Raw genomic sequence first — 20,843 nt, 5'->3', positions numbered from 1 at the left:
CAACCTAGTGTTAATTAAGACAACTATATGTGACTAGAGGTTGGTATGATAAATTTAACCTTAACACATAGTGAAAGCCTCAGAACATAGGTATATTTTTGTGTTTGTGTATATACAATGACAAACTTGGAAACATAACTTTGACATTGTTGTTATGGAAGGATAACTTCTTTATGAATAACACTTTTATCAAACATTGCACTAATCAAAACAATATAATGTCTGCAAGTTCAAGACATTTGAAAGAGAGGCAATTGGAGTCTAAAGCATTATCAAAGTGTACAGTTAAGAAACTAAGATAAAAAATGAGAAACAAAAATGGACTTGTTCACAACTCTTACTAAAGGAATTTTCATGTTGAGGGGATCTCAAATGTGGATGGTGTTTAGAAACACCAAGACAACAAATGAAGAACATATAGATATGAACAAGTGCTCTTACTTATGTAGAAAATTCATATTTACAATAAGATAAATGTGAGATTAGAACCAATATCAAGGGACTAACCTTATACATATGTGTCCTTAAACATTGTGTTTCCTCTTATACATACTCGGTTTCTCTATTGCAAACCAGTTCATTTACTAGAGTACTAAAAGCATATCTATGCTTGTCTTTATACATGTATCAATCTAAATAACCATGCAATGTTCGCCTTAGAAAGTTATAATCTCTATTCTCACGTAAGTGGAATATACACAAACATACTTCATTTTTGCAGAATTGTGGAGCCCATCAATGAATTATCTCTTTAATCACAAAGGCAGGGACTCTCCCTTACAGAGAGCAAGCACATGCTTAGTATTCCAATGAGTAATATGTAGATATAGGCTACTCCATGAGATCATTCTCATAAATTTTGTAACTTTTGGTTATGTTGTATGTCTTAAATATTAATATCTAGAACAATACAAACACATCACTATCAATAGATCAAAGAGTTCACAATATTATTAAAAAATAGAACAAATATAGGCTGCTTCCATGAGATCATTCTCATAAAATTTTAAACCTTTTGATTATGTTGTATGTCTTAAATATTAATAGAACTTCATGACTCCCAATCACTACTTGTCACATGCTAGATTGTGAAAGGAATCTCTTTGAGAGAAAATGTACGAATTCTCTCTTATGAAGAGCACAAGCATGCCTCTTTTAGCACCTAAATAACACATATATGAAGGATATATCCATGAGACAATTTCATGGGGGTGGTGCGCTTTTTTTATCTTCAAAAGCTTCAAGAGTAGCTAAACAAACCAAAAGAATCAATATCAATTAGCATCAAAGAGGAGAGGAGTGTGGTTCATCACTCAAATGTACAATATTCTATCACATGCTTGATTGATGGAGGACATCTCTTTAAGCCCGGATGCTACAATTATCTCTTAATGATGAGCATAATCGTGCTTACATTTAGGAAAGATTAGTACTATTATGGAATCTAATTCCATGAGATACTTCCATGGAGCATCCTCTATTTGTTTATATTGATCAATTGAATAGCACGTACAAGCAAGTTTTGAGATATTAATTAAACTCCAAAATGTGTACCACATATACTCAAAAATTAGAATAAAATAAAATCTATTATGATGAAAATTCATGAAAACATGAAAAAGTTTACACCAAGATAAATAAATATTACATTAAAATTTAGATATGGTCAATACTTGGCACTTATTCAAGTAGTGCATCTTTAAAAGCATCACTAATAGTATGTTTATGTTTCAGTTGTTTTTTAGTGCTAGACATAGTTGTGCAAATTTCATTCGCACTTGGTGAGGACATGAATACATTGGCATATACCTTACAAAAATGCTAAAATATGTGTGATAAGGTGACATAACATGAAGTAGATAACTAAGGCTTATTCTTTTGAAAGAAGGTGTTTTTCTTCAAGCTACCTCTTGTAAAATACATGTAACTTTTCCTTGAAAGACTTCAACTACGGGCATACTTTTATGCCTTTTTCTTGTTGGCAACCTGTGCTTACACTACCGGATCTCTCAAAACCGTTTGAGGTCCAATGTGATGCTTGTGGTGATTGCCTTGGAGCTGTTTTTCTCCAAGAAGGGCACGCCATAGGCTATGAGAGTCGAAGGCTCGACCCTGTTGAGCAAGCTCTAGGCATATAAAAAAAGGAACTCCTTGCAGTTCTACATGCCTTAGACTCATGGAAGCATTTTTTATTGGGGACTCCTTTCATTCTGCGAACGGATCACCAAAGTCTTAAGTACTTCATGATGCAAACCAAGCTCTCTGACAAACAAATGAGGTGGGAAAATTTCCGTTCGCAATTTCATTTTCATATTGCTCACAATTCTGGCAAGCATAATGAAGTAGCTGATGCACTCTCAAGACGGCCGAGAGTGAATGCGGTTTCCATAGCAACTCACAATGATCTATCTTCAATGATAGATGAGTATGCTATTGATCCCGATTTTAGAGATATGATTTCAGCCCTTGCATTAGGGAAGAAAGAAGAACCATTTACTTTACAAGATGGTTATCTTCTCTATGGTAATAGACTATGCGTTACTAACTCACTACGTGAGAAAGTAATGTATGAATCTCATGCTCCACCTTATGCGGGGAATAGAGGGATTCAGTCTATCTTAAAGGGAATTGAAACATATTTCTATTGGCCTACCATGAAAGTAAACATACAAGAGTATGTTTCCAAATGTGTGGTATGCCAAAAGAAAAAATTTGATAGAGGGAAGCAACTTGGATTGCTTCAACCCTTGCCAATCCCTAATTCACCATGGGAGAGCATATCCATGGATTTTATCTTTGGATTGCCTAAGTCTATCTATGGGAATACGGGAATATGGACGATAGTAGACAGGTTTAGTAAACAAGCTCATTTTATACCTGTCAAAAAGACTATCAAAGCCCATCAAATGGCAACCCTCTTTATTTCACAAATTTTCATGTACCATGGCTTGCCCATGTCCATAGTGTCGGATAGAGATCCTAGAATGACCAGTAATTTCTGGAAGGGTCTCTTTGAGAATTTAGGAACAAGGCTAAACTTCTCTTCGGCCTATCATCCACAAACTGATGGCCAAAGTGAAATAGCTAACCTAACCATTCTCGATCTACTAAAAGCCTATGTAACAGAAGTAGATCAAAGATCCCAATGGGAGAAGTACTTACCCTTAGTGGAGTATGCTTACAATAACACTGTACATACTTCCACGGGAAAAGCACCTTTTGAGGTAATTGAGGGAATATCAAAAAGTCCCTTGCTACTTAAAGTACATGGGAAGATCTTCGCTGCAGATGAGTATAGCCGAGACCTACAAGAATCTTTTCAAAAGATTAAGGATGCTATCTCTATCTCACAACAAAGGCAAAAAGCTGCTGCTGACAAGCACAGAAGAGCCCAAGCCTTTAAAGGAAACAATTGGGTCTTGTTAAAGTTTCTCAAGGCTCGATTAAGGCACACAATGGGCAAGAATCCTACGGGTCACCAAAAGTACTATGCTAAACTAGCAAAAAGGTACTATGGTCCCTTTCAGATTCTTAGGCCAATCAATGAGATGGCCTATCAACTCAAGTGCCCCAATAATTGGCTCATACACAATGATTTTCATGTGAGCCTATTAAAGCCTTACAAAGGAGATCCACCTCAAGAACCAACTATTGAAGAGCCACCGGAGATCGAGGACCAAGAAGAGGTGCTGCAGCCTGAGTCCATTCTCCGACATGAAGACAAGGTACTAAGAGGTGGTAAGACTATCTGACGATATCTTATTAAGTTTAAGAATTATCCTTTTGAAGATGCTAGATGGATGCAAGGCATACAATTAAAGGATAACCTAAACCTTGTCAATGCTTACAATGCTTCCCAAGAGTAAGCAAATGTACAAAATTTTAAAAATGAACAAAGTTTTTGTCTTATAAGACTCTCTTTTTTCTTTATTTGTGCACAAAAATGAAGTAGTATGCATGCTTACATCAAGTTTGCGGAGACGACGTCTCCCAAACACCAAGTAGAGCTTGTCACTCTACTATGGAAGACTGATAGGACTAATGTGTAGACATGCTTGTGGAAGCCTCAGGCTCTCAAGCGCCAAATGGACTAGTCATCCATTGTGGAATGATGTCGTAGGGTAACATAGGGATCCTCTACCCGCTAAGAAAAGGACTCATGAATATACTTTATCTTCTCTACACCATAGTCGAGGACGACTATGATTTCAAGAGAGAGGTAATGTCATAATAATCAATATCTAATTCTCCTAAATGATTTTCTCATATTAAACTGATCATTTAATGTGGGGAAGGCCAGGGGAGAAAAAGCTAGAATATTGGTTAAGCTAGCAGACCGGCCACAATAGGGATCCAAAGGAGGGAAAATAGGGATCCAAAGGGGGGGCCATCTGCAAAAGATCCATGTGTACAATGGGCTAAAAAGACCCTAAGGTTCAGCCCATTAAGACTTCCAAAATGCTAAGGTTCCAAAATTCAAAGGTTTTGTCCAAAGGTCAACCCTAGGGAAAATTGGATGAATTGTGTGTGCCCTAAAAGCCTTTGCACATCCCTACATGGGAGGGGGCGAGCCCTAAAGGTAGGGGATGAGAGAGAAAGCCACATACACACACACACACAGGCTCCCTTTACACAAAGGGAATGAGGGACACATGTCAGCTCCCTAGGCCAGATGCCCACAAGGTGTGCCCAATTTCTATTGGATGACCCTTGAAGTGGACCAATGAGAATAAAGCTAGAGTAAATCTAGTTTAATTAATTTAAAAACATTTAATAAAAGAAACCAATGAGAATTAAGTCTCCTAGAAGACTATTGGGCAGTCTCCCAAGGGGTCCAATGAGCATTCAGGAGCCCCATGGCTTGCCTGATTCCTATTGGCCAGGAGGCAAAGGGGTCCAATGAGAGTTTAGTTTAATTATTTAATTACCTAAAGCTCTCACAAAAGGGGAAAGGGGGACACATGTCAGAAGGCTATCACTTATGCTGCTTAATTGTATATGTCTTGACTTGGGGAGGGCCAATGAGGCTTCAGCAAGAGCAATTAGCAAGAGGGCTCGCCCAAGAGAGAGAGGGGGATGATTTTTGCAAGGCATTATCACACACACACTCACACAAGCTCATGTGTGAATAAAGAGAAGACTATCTCTTCCCAAGCTTTAATGGAGAATTCATCACCTACTCCAAGATTGTGAGATAGAAGCCTACATCAACACTCTCTTGGCATGTGGATGCAAATCCAACCAAGAGCCAAGCTTAAATGCATGCTCATCTCCTCTACCAAGCTAATTACTAAGCTAAGCTATGCTACATATGAGTGATTATGTGAGGAGATGTACATCTTTCTCGTAAGATACTCCTTCTTCCTCTCAATCTACTCTCATACCCTGCTAGCTCTCACCATCTTCGAAGGTGTGTGAGGTCTTGGGTCTGAGAACGGGGATAATTAAAGTTGTGTTTGTTAAGTGTTTTGCTTAGTGCATGAAGTTTCCATCTTCATTGCACTAGCTAGTCTTGAAGGAACACAAAGAATTGTATTGTACCATGTCTCTCTTGATGGGAGAAACCATAATACAAAGCCTTTTGGAGGGGGGACCGGCTCCATGAAAATCCAGTCCTCAACTGTTGTCAATAGCTTAATTTCTCTCTCTTTTGAAAGTATTGTCGATGCTATCTAACTAGGTGTTATGCTTTTTGTTGCTCTCTCCACCCAAGCACTCTTGTAATTCTCATTAGGAATCTATTCTAATGAAATTCCCACTATGTTCATGCTAATTTCCGCTACACATAAGTTATTAGGCCATTAAATGTTACAGAAGACCTTTTCTAGGCTGCATAGGATTTCCTATGGCCTCTTCTCTTGGGTGTTTTGAGAGCTGTACCATCACCTTCTTCAGAAGAGGAAGAGGATGAGGAGGATGGAGAAGAGGGTGACCTATTTCTCACCTTTTTCTTCCCTTGTTCCTCCTCTTCTACACCATTACTTTCTTCAAAAGAGGAAGAGAATGAGTAGGATGGAGAAGAGGGTGACCTCTTTCTCGCCTTTTTCTTCCCTTGTTTCCTCTCTTCCCTCTTTGAATTATGGTGAAGAGGAGTATGTGATGGTCTTCTCCATTTAGGGAGTGTTGGAGAGCGTTTTTCCCAGCATGTTCATGGAGCCATCTCTACCAAGGTGAGAGGAGACTCTCTTATTTCGCGTTCTTTTGGTGGGGACTCTACTATTGAAACTTGGGATCTCCTTTGAGAGGGAGATTCCTCATCGAGTAGTAAGTTTTTGAGCCCTTCATATGGATTCTCCTCTTCTTTCCTTATCGGAGAGAGTAATATTTTAGAAGTCTCACCAGTAGCTTTCCTAGGTACTCTCTCTTCTTGGTGGGGAGTTTGAAGAATACCCTGGGCGCGCAATTGCTGTAGCACTTAACCTTGGAGGGATGGATTTCCCAGCGCTTATTGAAGCCTAGAAACAAGATAGTTTACAAGCATAGGGGCATCATTAGTTGCTCTTTCATTAGCAAAATCAAAGCTATCGACATTCATTTCAATCTCTTTTCCCTTGTCAGCCATACTAGCAAATTTTAGATGTAAAGTTTTAATTGTACTTTGGAACTTCAAGCCCTAGTTGCTACTCCTTTTTACCTTCAAAGATAAGCACTCAAGCATCTATACCCATGGCTCGAATGTTATTAATTTCAAGGAATAGAAGAGGGGGTTTGATAGAGTCGAGACAACACCGATTCCTGCGAAGCTTCTAATAGCTCAATAATGGTTATGCCATAGACAAGCTCCATAGGACTCCATTATTAAGACCATAACTCTCGACGGTATCCCCGTTAACTGCATAAGGCAGGCGCTTCAAGGATGAAAAACACCAACCATTTGTATCAAGCTTGAGGACCTCTCTTCTTGAGCAAGAAAAGAGAAACCAATAGCTCTGATACCAATGTAACATTTAATGCACTAGTAACTTGTGTGTAGCGGAAAATGATAACATAGTGAGCATTTCATTAAGTACAAGTTCCTAATAAGCATCGAGAGAGTACTTAGTTGAAGAAAGAAACATAGCAATTACATCTAGCTAGTTTGGCATAGACAATACGTGAAAAGAGAGAGAAATAGAGCAATTGACAATAGTTCAGGACCGGATTTACATGGAGCCGTTCCCCCCTCCAAAAAGGCTTTGTATTATAGCTTCTCCCATCAAAGGAGAGTTTTGTACAATACAATCTTTGTGTTCGTTGACAAAACTCGTTGGTGCAATGAAGATGGAAGCTTCATGCACCAAATTATTCTTGAAAAACACACTGGTGGGCCTAGCCTCAGTCCCCAAGACCTCACACACCTTCAAAGATGGTGAGAGCTAGCAAGGAATGAGGAAAGATTGAGAGGAAGAAGATGTATCTTACAAGAAAGAATTATTCTCCTCACATAATCACTCTAATACCATAGCTTAGCTTAGTAATTAGCATGGTAGAGGAGATGAGCATTCCATTGAAGCTTGGCTCTTGGTTGGATTTGCATTCCATAGCCAAGAGTTGCTGGTATACGCCTCTACTTCTCAATGCTTGGAGAAGGTGATGGAGTTCTTGCTCAACACATGAGTTGTATGTGTGTGTAGAGAAATTGATTAGTGTAAAATGCCAACCTCTCTCTCTTCTTGGTCTACCCCTCTTCCCAAATGCTCTTGCTGGCTTCCCATTGGCTCCTACAGAGCTTATGCAATGACAAGTGTCCCCCTTTCCCCTTTTGTGAGATCTTAAATTAGGTAAGTAAAATAATTTATTTAAACTTTCATTGGACCTTTAAGTCTTCTTGCCAATAGGAATCAAGCAAGCCATTGGGCTGCTAGATGCTCATTGGACCCCTTGGTAGACTATCCAATAGTCTTCTAGGGAGATTAATTAATTTCTATTGGTTCTTTTATCAAGAATTTTTTAATTGATTAGACTAAATTTACTCTAACCTAATTCTCATTGGTCCACCTCTATGGCCATCCAATAAGATTTGAGGGGAGATTGGGGGCATCTGGGCTAGGATCTTGTCATGTTTCCATTATTCCCTTTGTGTAAAGGGAGAGCTTGTGTGTTTTTCTCTCTCTTCCCCTAACTTTAGGGCTTGCCCCCTCCTTCCTAGGGATGTGGGAAGACGTTTAAGTCTTCCCATAACCATCCAATTTTCCCACTTTTGGCCAATAGACTTTTAAATGAGTTTTTGGAACCTTAGCTTATGGAAGTCTTAATGGAGATGAACCTTAGGTCTTTTAAGATCCATTGATGCACATTTTGCTTTTGCAGACTATCCCCCTTTGGATCCCTATTTTCCCTGATTTGGATCCCTGCTGATTCTGGTATGACAGCCTCACCAATATTCTAGCTTTTACTCCCCTGGTACCTTCCCATATTAAATGATTAGTTTAACATGAGAAAATCATTTGGGAGAATTAGATATTTGTTTTAATGACAGGAGAAGACTAGGGTGACTTGTGAGAAAAAGTGGGCTGACTGGTGTCCACCATAAAATTCATATCTTATGAATGGTATCTTTAAAAATTATGAAAAAAAATTGAGGTAATCGTTTGAGCTCGTGGGCTACATTTTGTCTGTTGGTCACTTCTTCAAATTCTGAGTGGAAATAGGCACCAAAAATCTCACCAAAAAGCCAGTTTTTTATGCTTGCAAAAGTCTTCTAGTGTCCCCCTCCTTTGTTGAATTCGCACAATGCATCCAAGATATCTTTAGACATGCATGGAGGAGGATCATTGTTGGTGAATAAAGAAATATATACATGGTAGGACTGTTGTATAGACTATTTATGGACTTTAGCTCAATGAGCACATGGTGTTTGAATTATGAGTACAAAATTAAAAAAACATGGAAGAATTATGGATGTGGAAAAAGATACTGTAATCATATGATATGGTCCCTCTTTTGTATTGTTTTGGGTGAAAGAGGAAAAACTATGCAAGTAAATGAAATTATAAATAAAAGTGACTAAGAGAGTAGAAACCGATTTTTTGTTTTCACAAGGGTGAGGGTGGAAATGTGGGGGTGATTTGTATAAAAGAAAATACTTATGAGATTAGAGGATGTACATATTGGTAATAAAAATATAATTATGGTGCAAGAGGGTGAAAGAGGCATATATAGGTCTAATAAAACACACACCTAGGTAAAATATTTAAATAAATACCAAAACAATTATCAAAATTTCTATATTTAAGCCCTATATACAATGAAATATTTACATCCAAATGGGCCAAATATTTCATTGACTGAACTAGCCCAATGACTAGGTAGTTGAGGGTTTTTTTAGAAGATATTGGAAAAGTCTCCCCTAACTCACACGTGTTGTTAGCGTGCAAACAAGAAGAAAAACGAGTGCCTCTATAACCTTGCACGAATCACATCGTCGGAAGGAAGAACTATTACACTGCCAAAAACACATGTGATAACCATCTATAGAGATTTATGAAAAACCCTTCAAGCATGGAACACACTCAAAATTGGGAGAAACCAAGGACATATATCATGAAAAACCTCGATGGAGATGTGGAGAGTATCCATAGGCAAAAAAAAAAAAAAAGATGAAAGAGTTATGGCCGCTCAAAACTGGGGGTGTACTCTTTCTTGCTAAAAAATGAGCTCTCTAGAAGTTGTGCAAGTGTTGTAGCTATTAAAATGGGGGGATTTCTTATCTTTTATCCCAAAAAATTTCTCTCTCTTCTCAAATGACAAGGTTCTCCTTGTAGGCATCTTTTAATTGGCTCATTTTTGGCCTTTTTTGGGCATAAAATGAGGTATCGGTGACCCTTTGACCAAGAAAATGGGGTGGGGGCAAGTGTCCAAGGACATTTGTAGCCAGAGCTAAGTGGGAACTGAAAAAATGCACCCTTTCTTCCCCATGAATCTCACGAGCCCCTCCATAGCTAAGCGTTGAGAGCTCCTCTCATTTTGATACACCCATAATGGGCTCCCAATGTGTCCTATATACCCCCATTCTCCCCTTTTCCCTTTCCATTTGGGATAATTCCCATGCCACATGACACTTCCTCCCAAAGCCTCCAAACTCCCTCATGCCAAGGTAATTTCCAGCTTCTCCCCCAAGTAGGAGAATTTTTCGGACACCTTCCCCAAAGCATAACTTGATGCTCTGGTCACCGAATAACACAATGTAGCACATGGCTTGGAGCCCACATCCTCGGCTACTTCTAGAATTCTCAAACCTCATCATTTCTAATTCAAATGATCAAGTTGGCCCAGTTGCCCTTGTCGCATGCACGTGCAATCACTTTCTAAGTTGAGACCGTTCACTTCGGATGCTCATAACTCATGTTGTACAAATTCGATTCACAAGTTATAAAGCAGGGCTGAAAATATTTATTAAAAACCATGTCTTGCGGACTTGAACAACCCAAAACATATGTACCCAAGCGTGGAAAAATCACACCTTTGTGGAAAAATCACACCTTTGTACAAGAATTTTTACATGGTCACTTCTAAGACTTGCAGGGCTATGTACACATATATACATGAGGCTAGTGGGCAAGCTTTTTTGCATGACCTAATGAATTTATGCTCATGCAAAAAATGCTTGACAAAGCTTTCCAATCCCCCCAAGCCTGCTTGATCATTCATGACAAGTAGAGGTTTCTAGGGTGAACAACTGTTATACCTCATTCCCAGAAACCTCATTTACATTCTTAAATGTTTTCACACTGTCTTCGTTCATTGTTGATAGCCTTTCATCTATCACAATTGTCATCAAAAGTGCCAGATATTTATCCAATCTATAACGACTAACATGATATCTATGATGTGCACCACTCAAATCTGCCAACTAATACGTGCCATTATCAAATTTGTTCACAACAGTAAAAGAACCTTCCCACTTGATTTGAAATTATTTTTTGAAAGGTATTGTCCAACTTACTATTGTATCGCAACACCACATCACTCTTTTCAATTCCTTTATCCTTTACACATTCATTAGATTTTAGATGAGCCTTCTTTGACACTTATTCATAGTAGCGTAAAGCCAAAACTCTGTCCAATTGCAAACATTGTAGATCCAATAGCCTGTTAGCCCTCACGCACATTCCTATCACCTAAGACGGACGTCGTATTATTTATTTGGTAGAGTCAAGTATCGGGCTTGTCAATCCAATAGGAAAAGGTTAAGAGTGATCTCCCGATGAGAGGTGCACTCTAACTTGAGAGGTGCACTCTAACTTGAACATTCAAGGGATTAGTTGGCTAAGGATGGGCGCCCAAGTGTGAATGGGGAGAGCTCATATAAAAGTCAACTAAACCTAGAATTCACTCATTATCTCATTTGTGCAATTGAAGAGTGCTCTTCCTCCATCTCCATCTTCTTCTTCTTCATCTCCTTGTGTGTGTGTGTGTGTGTATGCGTGAGAGAGAGAGAGAGAGAGAGAGAGAGAGAGAGAGAGAGAGAGAGATCGAGCATTGCAACGGCACGACGGTTGAGCGTGGCGTAGCGGTGTTGGAAAGGGGGAAGTGGGATAACAACCAGCACACAGTATAAATGCCTCACTATAGCCCAGTGATCTCACAGCACCCCTATCCCCTAGCAAACACACTCCTCGACTCCCAATCTGCAAACAATTATTGTCCAAGCCCGATCTCGACCAACCCCGACTAGATAGATCCGATTGCAAAGTAGGTTCAGATAGCCTCCATCTATAACACTGTAGAGCACCATGTGACATATAGGCAGTCCAATAACAATCGACACTCAAATTCCTACCCAATCCTTGACATACACCCGTTTATCTTCAAGCTTGAAGACTTGTACACACCAACATCCATATAGAAAGCACATATACACCCATCGCCTTCGGAGATACACATATACTAGACCAATAGATAACTGAGAGAGAAAAGAGTGATAAATTTGCGGATAGATGTAACCAATATCAGGTAGACAAAAGCTCCCAAAGAGGGTGTACAATGATGGATCCCCATACAGACCACAATCCTAGTTTGATTGCTTGGCCCACTTTCTGGTGGCTCATAACAATACACCTTAGCTAGCGGACCCTCCCTCCTCGATGTCAATCTCCCAACAGGCTGCTCTCGTCCTTCCTTTATTTTCATATGCCGCCTCCACAGATGGCGCACCCCTGCAATATGGATACCCCCTCTGCAGCCCCTTCCTCAAGGTGGTCCTTTGGCAGCCCTTGTCAGACCCTCCTCTTAACCTGGCTCTCGACCATGCCACCTCCACACTGCATCGCTACTCTACTCACGTCACCCTTCCTGCCCGGTCACCTTGGCGAGTCTCCTCGTCCTCTTCATCTCCTGGCCATGCAACCTCTACGCCCCTTTGGCGGCCTTCACCTCCTCATGCAATCTACCACCTGACCTCCTTCCCTGTCCACAGCCCTGTCGGCTTGTCACCTTCCCAGCCCACTAGTGGCTCCTTCTCCTGCCCCTCTGCAGCTCTGGCCAATAGCGACCTCGCTATTGGTCGCTCCCTCTATAAACTGGCTTCCCCTTTGCAAATTGGCCGACTTCTCCTCTTATACAACTGCCTCCCTCGATGGTGTCACCACCCTCTAGCAGCCCCTGGCCTGCTCTCTGTAGCTCCTGGCCATGCCATCCTGCTTCAAGCCACAGCTGCAGCGCTGCCCTTTTTGGCTCCCTCCCCGCATGCAAGCTCCAATTGGTGTCTATCTCTCTATGCATGGCCACAGATGGCGCCTCCTTCCCTCGCCTTGCTCGTCGACTGCAAACAACTGTAATGCGTTTTTTTATATAGATTGATAGCCTTGAAAAGTTTTTTTGGGCTTGGCCCCCTTGCACACGCCCACATGCTCCAATTTCCGATGCCCAAGTAGAGTGCCATCCTCATAAAATTGAGCAAAGACAAGGCCGCCCATCCTCAAAAGATGGCTTCTCCATGGTACAACTTTTCCGAATAGACCTAAACTTGAAGTTGTACGAAACACCAAAAAACCCGACACTTCAAGCCTTCTCACCTCCGTGATTAGTAGTGCTAAAACTTGCTAACGTGCTAACTTTAACACAAGTGTCGATGGCTTCTTCTTGGGTCGACAAAAACGGGTTGCACCATCATTGCCCACCCCCTCGTTGAGCATTCATGCTCAACCATAGCATTATTTAGGTAAAATAGTACTGCATAGAGAAAATGATATAACATAGCTGCATAGAGTGCATAAGAAAAATGATAATATAGCGGCTATATAGATAAGATGGAGATAGAGAGAAAAACATCTACTACTGCATCACCCGCCAGGGTCAAACGGAAAGCTCGAGACTCCCCCAAGCATGACATAGAGTCCACCTAGATCAAATACAAAATAATGGCCATAGCCATCCACCTGTAAAACATGTATACCCAAGCCTTCCTTTACAGTTGTAGGCCAATAGACAAGCTAGCCTTCCAGCTCTTCATAGCATCGAGCTTTGTCACCCTGCATCCACAAGCCCTCGTGCCAACCATAAACATGCTTTTGACCACTTAAAACATTGGTACCATAAGCTGATATCATGTCATCTGCTACAGAACCTTCCACATTATATTCCACTTCAAAAGAACCTTGCAACAACTGATACAAAGATACCTGTAAATCAACCTCTAATAACACATGTAACCATAGCATCACATAAAATAGCAAGACCCTGCTATTTGCCTCTACTTGCTGCATAGCCAAGCCAACATGTCTGCCTTGCATACCTGTATCCAAACCCTCTAAACATGGCTCCAAAACCAATTTTCACACTCAAGAACATGACGTGCTGAAGCTTCAACATGTTCAAATACCTCATCACCTGCAAGGTTGGCGGCACCTTCCTCATTGCATGGAGACTCGCTCTCATAGGCTGCACCTGTATCGGTTTCCATAGAGTCATCTGTCGGAGCTAACTCTCCATGGCCACACACAAACCCTAAAACTTCAAAGCACACCTCGACATGCTCACCAAGGCAAGGTTGCCCCACCCCCTGCATAGACAAATCACCTTGGCATACCTCCACTTCTGCTTCTAGCTTTTGCAAGTCATCCTCAAAAACTTGCTCTTCAACTAGGTGTGATGCACAATCAAACCATACCTCTTCCTCCAATAGGTACTCATCATCACACGACATTTGATAGGGCTGCTCGACTGGCATACTCGCACAAGGTGAAACACTATACTTCTCTTCAACCATTAGCTGGCTGGCATGAAACTCACAAACATTTTGCTCCACTTCATCTACATGAAAAACATCATAACTTTCATACCTAGAATATATGGATTCCGTCTCCCACATGCTATCTATGTCCAAAATGTTGCTAGAGCTATGAGAACTATCGGACTCCTCTTCTGATCTTGGTGATTCTTGCACCTTTGTTGTCAGCCTCGTTGCTGGCTCCAGAACTGACACCTCTTCTTTAAGGCCCTTTGTCCCCTCATCCTCTTGAGGAAGCAAACTGGGTGGCACCTTGAACATGCCTCTTTGCACCTTTTGAGCCCTGGTTGGCACTTGTTCTACCTCTTCTACCCTGGCATCACCTTCATGTACTTTGACCAAATGCATATCAATAGAAAGAGCTTTTACCTCATGATGCTCTTCAATTTGTTTGGGCCTAGGTCCACTGGCTTCCATGATGGTAGACTGTAGCAAGTTTGTCCCCATCTTTTTCTTCATCTTTCGGCTCTTTGCTCTGGCAAACTCTGATAGCCTCATCAAAGGTCCTTGGATCTTCATACTCCACTCTCTCACGAACATAGGGATGCAAGCAGGATAGAAACCTTTCAAGCTTCAAATATCTTGCATTGGTTGCTTGGGTGGAAGCCGCCAAATCCCCCCAATAAGCTTCAAATTTAGCAACAAAAACATCAAAATTTGCACGTACGTCCTGTTGCAAGCCTTTGATCTTTGCACCTGCTTCGGAAGCCAACACCACCTTTCAATACCTTTGTAAGAATTGCTTGCGAAACTCGATCCAAGTCTGCTTGTGCACATCTTCTAAGCCATGGAACCAAACTTTTAGTTTACCTCGCAGCACCAAAGGTAGAGTTTGGAGCTTTGCTTCATCACTTGGCATCTGCAATATTGTCAGCATAAATAGCTCAAAATAATCATCAACATCTTCATCTCCTTTGAACACCGGACCAAATTCCTACTTCATCTTGATTCACAAACACTTGGTCAGGAAGCAATCAGTGGATCCTCAGTGGGGGCACCACAAGATGGAAAGGGGAAAGTGGTAAAACCACCAGCACACAGTATAAATGCCTCACTATAGCCCAGTGATCTCACAGTCATTAGAAAATTTCGGAGGTCATTTGGAGGGCCTTGTAAGAAATTGTATTTCTCTCTCTAGAAACTTTTTTTAAAATGCACTTGCACCTTGTGAGTACGTCCAAAGGACAACCAAACACTCTAAAAAGTAGATTTATATTCCCCATCGTCCTTGAAAACAGTCACTTCTTTATTTAATGCAAGCGTCTTTTTCAGGAGGCAAGTGCGGCGCATTCAATGCAGCTTACGTCATCATTGGAACTTGAAAAGTCACAAACTATGAAATAGTGATAGATTTTGAGGCTTTTGACACCACCAATGCGTCCGGAACGCCAAAATACCCTAAAAACGAATGTCTACTTGTTTCATTCCGACATCCGGAGAGGCAAAAAATGTCAAAAAACCCCCAAAAATGGGCTTTGTACTTAAGGCGCGCGAGGACGCATTCTAAAATTTTTTGCGTCCCCTTGCGTGCCGTTAGTACAAAGCTCCTTTTAGTGGTTTTTAGACACTTATCTTTCAAGAAAGCCCCTTTTTAGAGGTTTTTTGACATTTTCCTCTCAAAAAGCTCCCTAAAAAGAGGAAAAAATGGGCTTTTTACTAACGGCGCGCGATGAGGCATTCCAAAATTTTAGAATGCCCCCTCGGGCGTCGTTAGTAAAATGTTCTTTTAGGGGTTTTTGACATTTTTTGCCTCTTTGGATGTCGGAGCGAGGCAATTGGACATTCATTTCTAAGATATTTGGGCGTTCCGGACGCATTGACAGTATCAAAAGTTTCAAAATTTTCCACCACTTGATAGTTTTGTGACTTTTTGACTTCTAGTGATGACGTAAGCCATATCAAATGCACCGCATCTGCCTTCTGAAAATGGTGCTCGCATTAAATGAAAGAGAGCGATCGTCTTCAAGGACCACTAGATTATTAAATGAGGAGAGGGACACCTTTTATATTTTTGTTAATATCAATCTATTTTTCTACGAAACGTAGACTCTTCTCTCATTGGAGGAGCTTATTTTCCTCTCTCTTCCAAAAGGCCCTCCAAAAGACCTCCGAAATCTCCTAATGACCCCTATCCCCTAGCAAACACACACCTCGACTCCCAATCTGCAAACCCGATCCCGGCCAGCCCTGACTAGATAGATCCAATTGCAAAGTAGGTTTAGATAGCCTCCATCTATAACACTGTAGAGCACCATGTGACATATGGAGGTCCAATAACAATCGACACTCAAATTCCTACCCAATCCTTGACATACACCCGTTTATCTTCAAGCTTACAGACTTGTACACACCAATATCCACATAGAGAGCACATATACACCCATCGCCTTCGGAGATACACATATACTAGATCAATAGATAATAGAGAGAGAAAAGAGTGATAAATTCACGGATAGATGTAATCAATATCAGGTAGACAAAAGCTTCCAAAAAGGGTGTACAATGATGGATCCCCATACAGACCACCATCCTAGTTTGATTGCTTGGCCCACTTTCTGGTGGCTCACAACAATACACCTTAGCTTGCGGACCCTCCCTCCTCGATGTCCATCTCCCACAGGCTGCTCTAGGCCTTCCTTTCTTTTCATATGCCACCTCAACCGATGGTGCACCCCTGCAATATGGCTACCTCCTCTGCAACCCCTTCCTCAAGGTGGTCCTCTGGCGGCCCTTGTCAGACCCTCCCCTTGTCCTGGCTCTCGACCATGCCACCTCCACACTGTAGTGCTACTCTACTCACATCACTCTTCCTGCCCCGTCAACTTGGCGAGTCTCCTCATCCTCTTCATCTCCTGGCCCTGCAACCTGTACGCCCCTCTAGCGACCTTCACCTCCTCATGCAATCTACCACCTGGCCTCCTTCCCTATCCACATCCCTGTCGGCTTCTCACCTTCCCAGCCCACTGGTGGCTCCTTCTCCTACCCCTCTACTGCTCTGGCCAATGGCGACCTCGCTATTGGTCGCTCCCTCTATAAACTGGCTTCCCCTTTACAAACTGGCTGACTTCTCCTCTTATACAACTGCCTCTCTCGATGCTATCACCACCCTCTAGCAGCCCCTGGCCCGCTTTCTGTAGCTCTTGGCCATGCCATCCCGCTTCAAGCCACAACTGTAGCACTGTCCTTTTTGTCTCCCTCCCCGCATGCAAGCTCCAATTGGTGTCTATCTCTCCATGCATGGCCACAGATGGCGCCTCCTTCCCTTGCCTTGCTCGTCGACTTCAAACAACTGCAATGCGTTTTTTTATATATATTAATAGCCTTGAAAGGTTTTTCTGGGCTTGGCCTCCTTGCACACGCCCGCATGCTCCAATTTTCGATGCCCAACTCGATTGCCATCCTCATAGAAATCAGCAAAGACAAGGCTGCCCATCCTCAACAGACAGCTTCTCCATGGTATAGCTTTGCCGAATAGACATAAACTTGAAGTTGTATGAAACACCAAGAAACCCGACACTTCAAGCGTTCTCACCTTCCCCGATCAGTAGTGCTAAAACTTGTTATGACCTTCGACCAACCACATTTAGCATACACATCTTGGCAATGCTGGCCATAACTTGCATCAAACTACTGTACAAGTACTACGCCATCTACCTACTAGCTTTAACACAAGTGCCGATGGCTTCTCCTTGGGTCGACAAAAACTGGTTACACCAGCGTCTCCCTCTTCTTCGCGGTGAGGAATCCTCCACGACAGCAAGCATAGAGCGATGAGTGACACACCATCGTCTTATTTGAGCTTACTAGTTTAGGCTAGTTGCGTGCTTGGAGCCATTTGTGGCTCGCACACAGTGTATCGGCAAGTTCCTTACATTGACACGTGCGACATACATGCAGATCATTAAAAAACATTTAAAAACATAAAACAACGAGTAAAAACGAACGCTTAAAAAAGTAAGCAGTTAACCTTCGAGGTTATTCGCCGATGCTTGTAGGGTGCCAAAGGCACATGCATCTACGCTCTAGTCCTGTGCTAGAGACCGAGCAACTAAGAGAGAATTTTGACTTACGCGAGTTCTCATTATCTACCTACCTTAGGTTCCGGGCCCTCAGCTGGGACCCAAGGTAGTACAAACCAAGACCCAAACATAGCGGCTAGTGACTCTTCCTCTGACTACGACGTCATGGAGGGTTTCCCAATGCCTAATCCCAATAGCTCAAGCCAAGACATGCACGCCATGGGTCCACGGTCCGGGCCGAGCGTGCTTAGCCCTTGAAGGAAACCTTTACTAGAGCCACTCGCTCCAAACATGGAGCTAATGATGTAAATGAGGGGGGTGGGGAAGTAAATTCTCCACTCATGACCAACATAGAGCCTATGCCCTTAGAGAATATGCACGTGAATACTTCATTCACTACACCTCCTAACTCTTCAGAGCTATTTCCCTCCGAGGTCATATTACCTGATGGTAGAAGCCTTGCCGAAGTGCAAGAGGTTGAGCGGTATATCCTTGCAGCGAGGGAAAAGGAAATTGAGAGCTTACGTAAGGCAGAGCAACAAAGAGAGTTAAAATCAAAAGCTCCTATGTCAATATCTTTGCTAGGACAGCAATCGAGTGCTCCTGACTTAGCAACCGCTAAGGGCCAACCCCTAGAAAGCAACATTGCATCTAGCTCAAAGGACACCCCTAGCACCTCAATTCTAGATGGAGCGTTCTTAAATGAGAACTAGGAGTACGAACTACAAACGGAAACTCTGACAGACCTGTACACAGGTCACACCTATCATGTGGGCTGGTTAGATATCCTACAATCCACAATGGGTGCTACTAGTGTGGAGGATCAACAACAAAGAGTTTGTGAGGTCATCCACAAAGAGATAGAGAGATAGAATAAGGGGATCCACATGCCTTCAACTGGTCTCATGAGATTCTTGGATACAGGGAAGGCTAAACAACCGACCTTATCGCAAATGGAGACTCCATCGGTAAGTCCAATGGATCCCCCATATGTTGTTTTGCCAGGGGTCTCGGTGCAATCCGAGCCCACAAGTGATAGGTTTACCTTTCCAAGTCTAGCTCATCTTTCCGTTGATGACACCACGGCTACCATGCCTACCCCAATGATGGGCATGCCAAGAAACATGCCATGGACCTCATTTGTTAGTAAAGCACCGCTACATGGTAGCTCAATGCATGCAACAGTACCTACAAGTGTGTACCAATCGTATACATCCATGGGTCCTAGTACTCATGTAGTCCCTACTCCTCCCATTGTTTCAACTACCTATGCTCCACAACCACAACACCCAACCTCTTATTTCCATCGGACCATACTGGCTAGCATTAGCATGTCACATCCGACGTTTGCTATGCCCAGGGCCACACATATGAACTTTGGGCTTCCACATGGCACAACACCGTACCAAACGTGGAACCCAAGGGCTTCCTATGCACCAAGACCAATGCCAATATGTAGTCTCTGGAGCACCTCCACCCACGGTGCTTTCTCACTTAGGTGACTTGGAAACATTTGCTCAAGCTATCACTCGATCTATTGCTGAGAATATGTGTAACACGCCTAATAGAGAACCTAGAAGTAAGGCAGTACAAATATCCAAGCTCACACAAAAATTTAGTGGAGACGGGGATGTGAGAAAGCATATCGAAGTGTTTGAACAAATATGCGATTCACTAAGAGAACCCAATGACCTGCATAAGAGTAATGCTTTAAGCCTAACCTTAAGTGGAAAGGCTGGGGATTGGTAAAGAACCCTAAGGGTGGAAGAAAAAAAGATTTACCCTACTCTTAGGAGACTGTTCTTGAAAGAATACATACGAGAGGGAATACTTTGGGGTGTATCCTCTCAGCTCCAGAAATCCCAATGAGAGGAAGGAGAGTCGGTGAGAGACTTTATTAGTCGCCTGAAGCATTTGAATTCTCGTTGTAATCCAAATGAGCACTTCAATAATAATCAATTGCTTGATAGATTCATCAGGGGATTACGACATGAAGATATCTACAATGGCCTAGTCATTAGAGGTATCACCACTTGGGAAGCAATCACCACGTATTAGGGATTGTTCAGCTACCTAGTAGCTCAGAAAAAATGTCGTACCAGTTCAAGTGGTTACGAGAGCACAAGCTCGAAAGAAAGCTGATGAGAATCCAGAGACAAAGAACACGGAAAGTGACACGAGTCCAAAGACAGATGATGGACCAAAGACAGACGCACCTAGTCAGAAAACCAAGAGCAAACGAAATAGTTGGAAAGCTAGAAAGACTAGGATGAAAGCACGCAGGGAACGAGAGCAAAAATCCCTAGCTGAGAAGCTTATCGAAGCTGAGGAGAAGATAAAACAACATAAGGAAAAGGAGGCACCTTCTCTTACACAGATGGTTAAACCTCTAGAAGAACCATCCACGGATGAGAAACCGAGAAGTGCTAGTTCAAGAGGATCTGATTTGGCAGAGAAGGTTAATGAGACATTAGATGCCCTCTTGAAAGCCTATGATGTGAGGCTAAAAAAAAGCCAAACCCAAGAACACAGGTGGATGACATATCCCTATGCGGAACTAGAAAAGCAAAGGTTTGAAATGTGCCAGAAAATGATTCAAACAGCCCAAGCTTTAC

At 42.1% G+C, this 20,843-nt stretch overlaps 1 protein-coding gene across 1 annotated transcript; it reads right to left on the bottom strand.

Moving 5' to 3' along the window:
• Nucleotides 1-13,412: 13,412 nt before the first annotated feature.
• Nucleotides 13,413-14,668, bottom strand: LOC147446909 (uncharacterized). The gene is made up of 2 exons (XM_086523539.1): nt 13,784-14,668; nt 13,413-13,601 (listed from the first exon to the last, which is right to left on the bottom strand). The coding sequence occupies exons 1-2, from the start codon at nt 14,666-14,668 to the stop codon at nt 13,413-13,415; spliced, it is 1,074 nt and encodes a 357-aa protein (XP_086379665.1).
• Nucleotides 14,669-20,843: the final 6,175 nt, after the last annotated feature.

This window comes from Adiantum capillus-veneris, chromosome 11 (assembly GCF_014529385.1).
Source record: "Adiantum capillus-veneris isolate H3 chromosome 11, ASM1452938v2, whole genome shotgun sequence".
NCBI lineage: Eukaryota > Viridiplantae > Streptophyta > Polypodiopsida > Polypodiales > Pteridaceae > Adiantum > Adiantum capillus-veneris.
This window is presented reverse-complemented; position numbering and strand designations above follow the sequence as displayed.

Bases quoted from the DNA above. Each gene is read 5' to 3' on its own strand.
- LOC147446909 (XM_086523539.1), bottom strand. From the start codon at position 14,668: ATGAAGAAAAAGATGGGGACAAACTTGCTACAGTCTACCATCATGGAA. The intron at 13,602-13,783 runs GCTTCAGCACGT...GTTGATTTACAG, and splicing joins AGGTATTTGAACATGTTGAA to GTATCTTTGTATCAGTTGTT.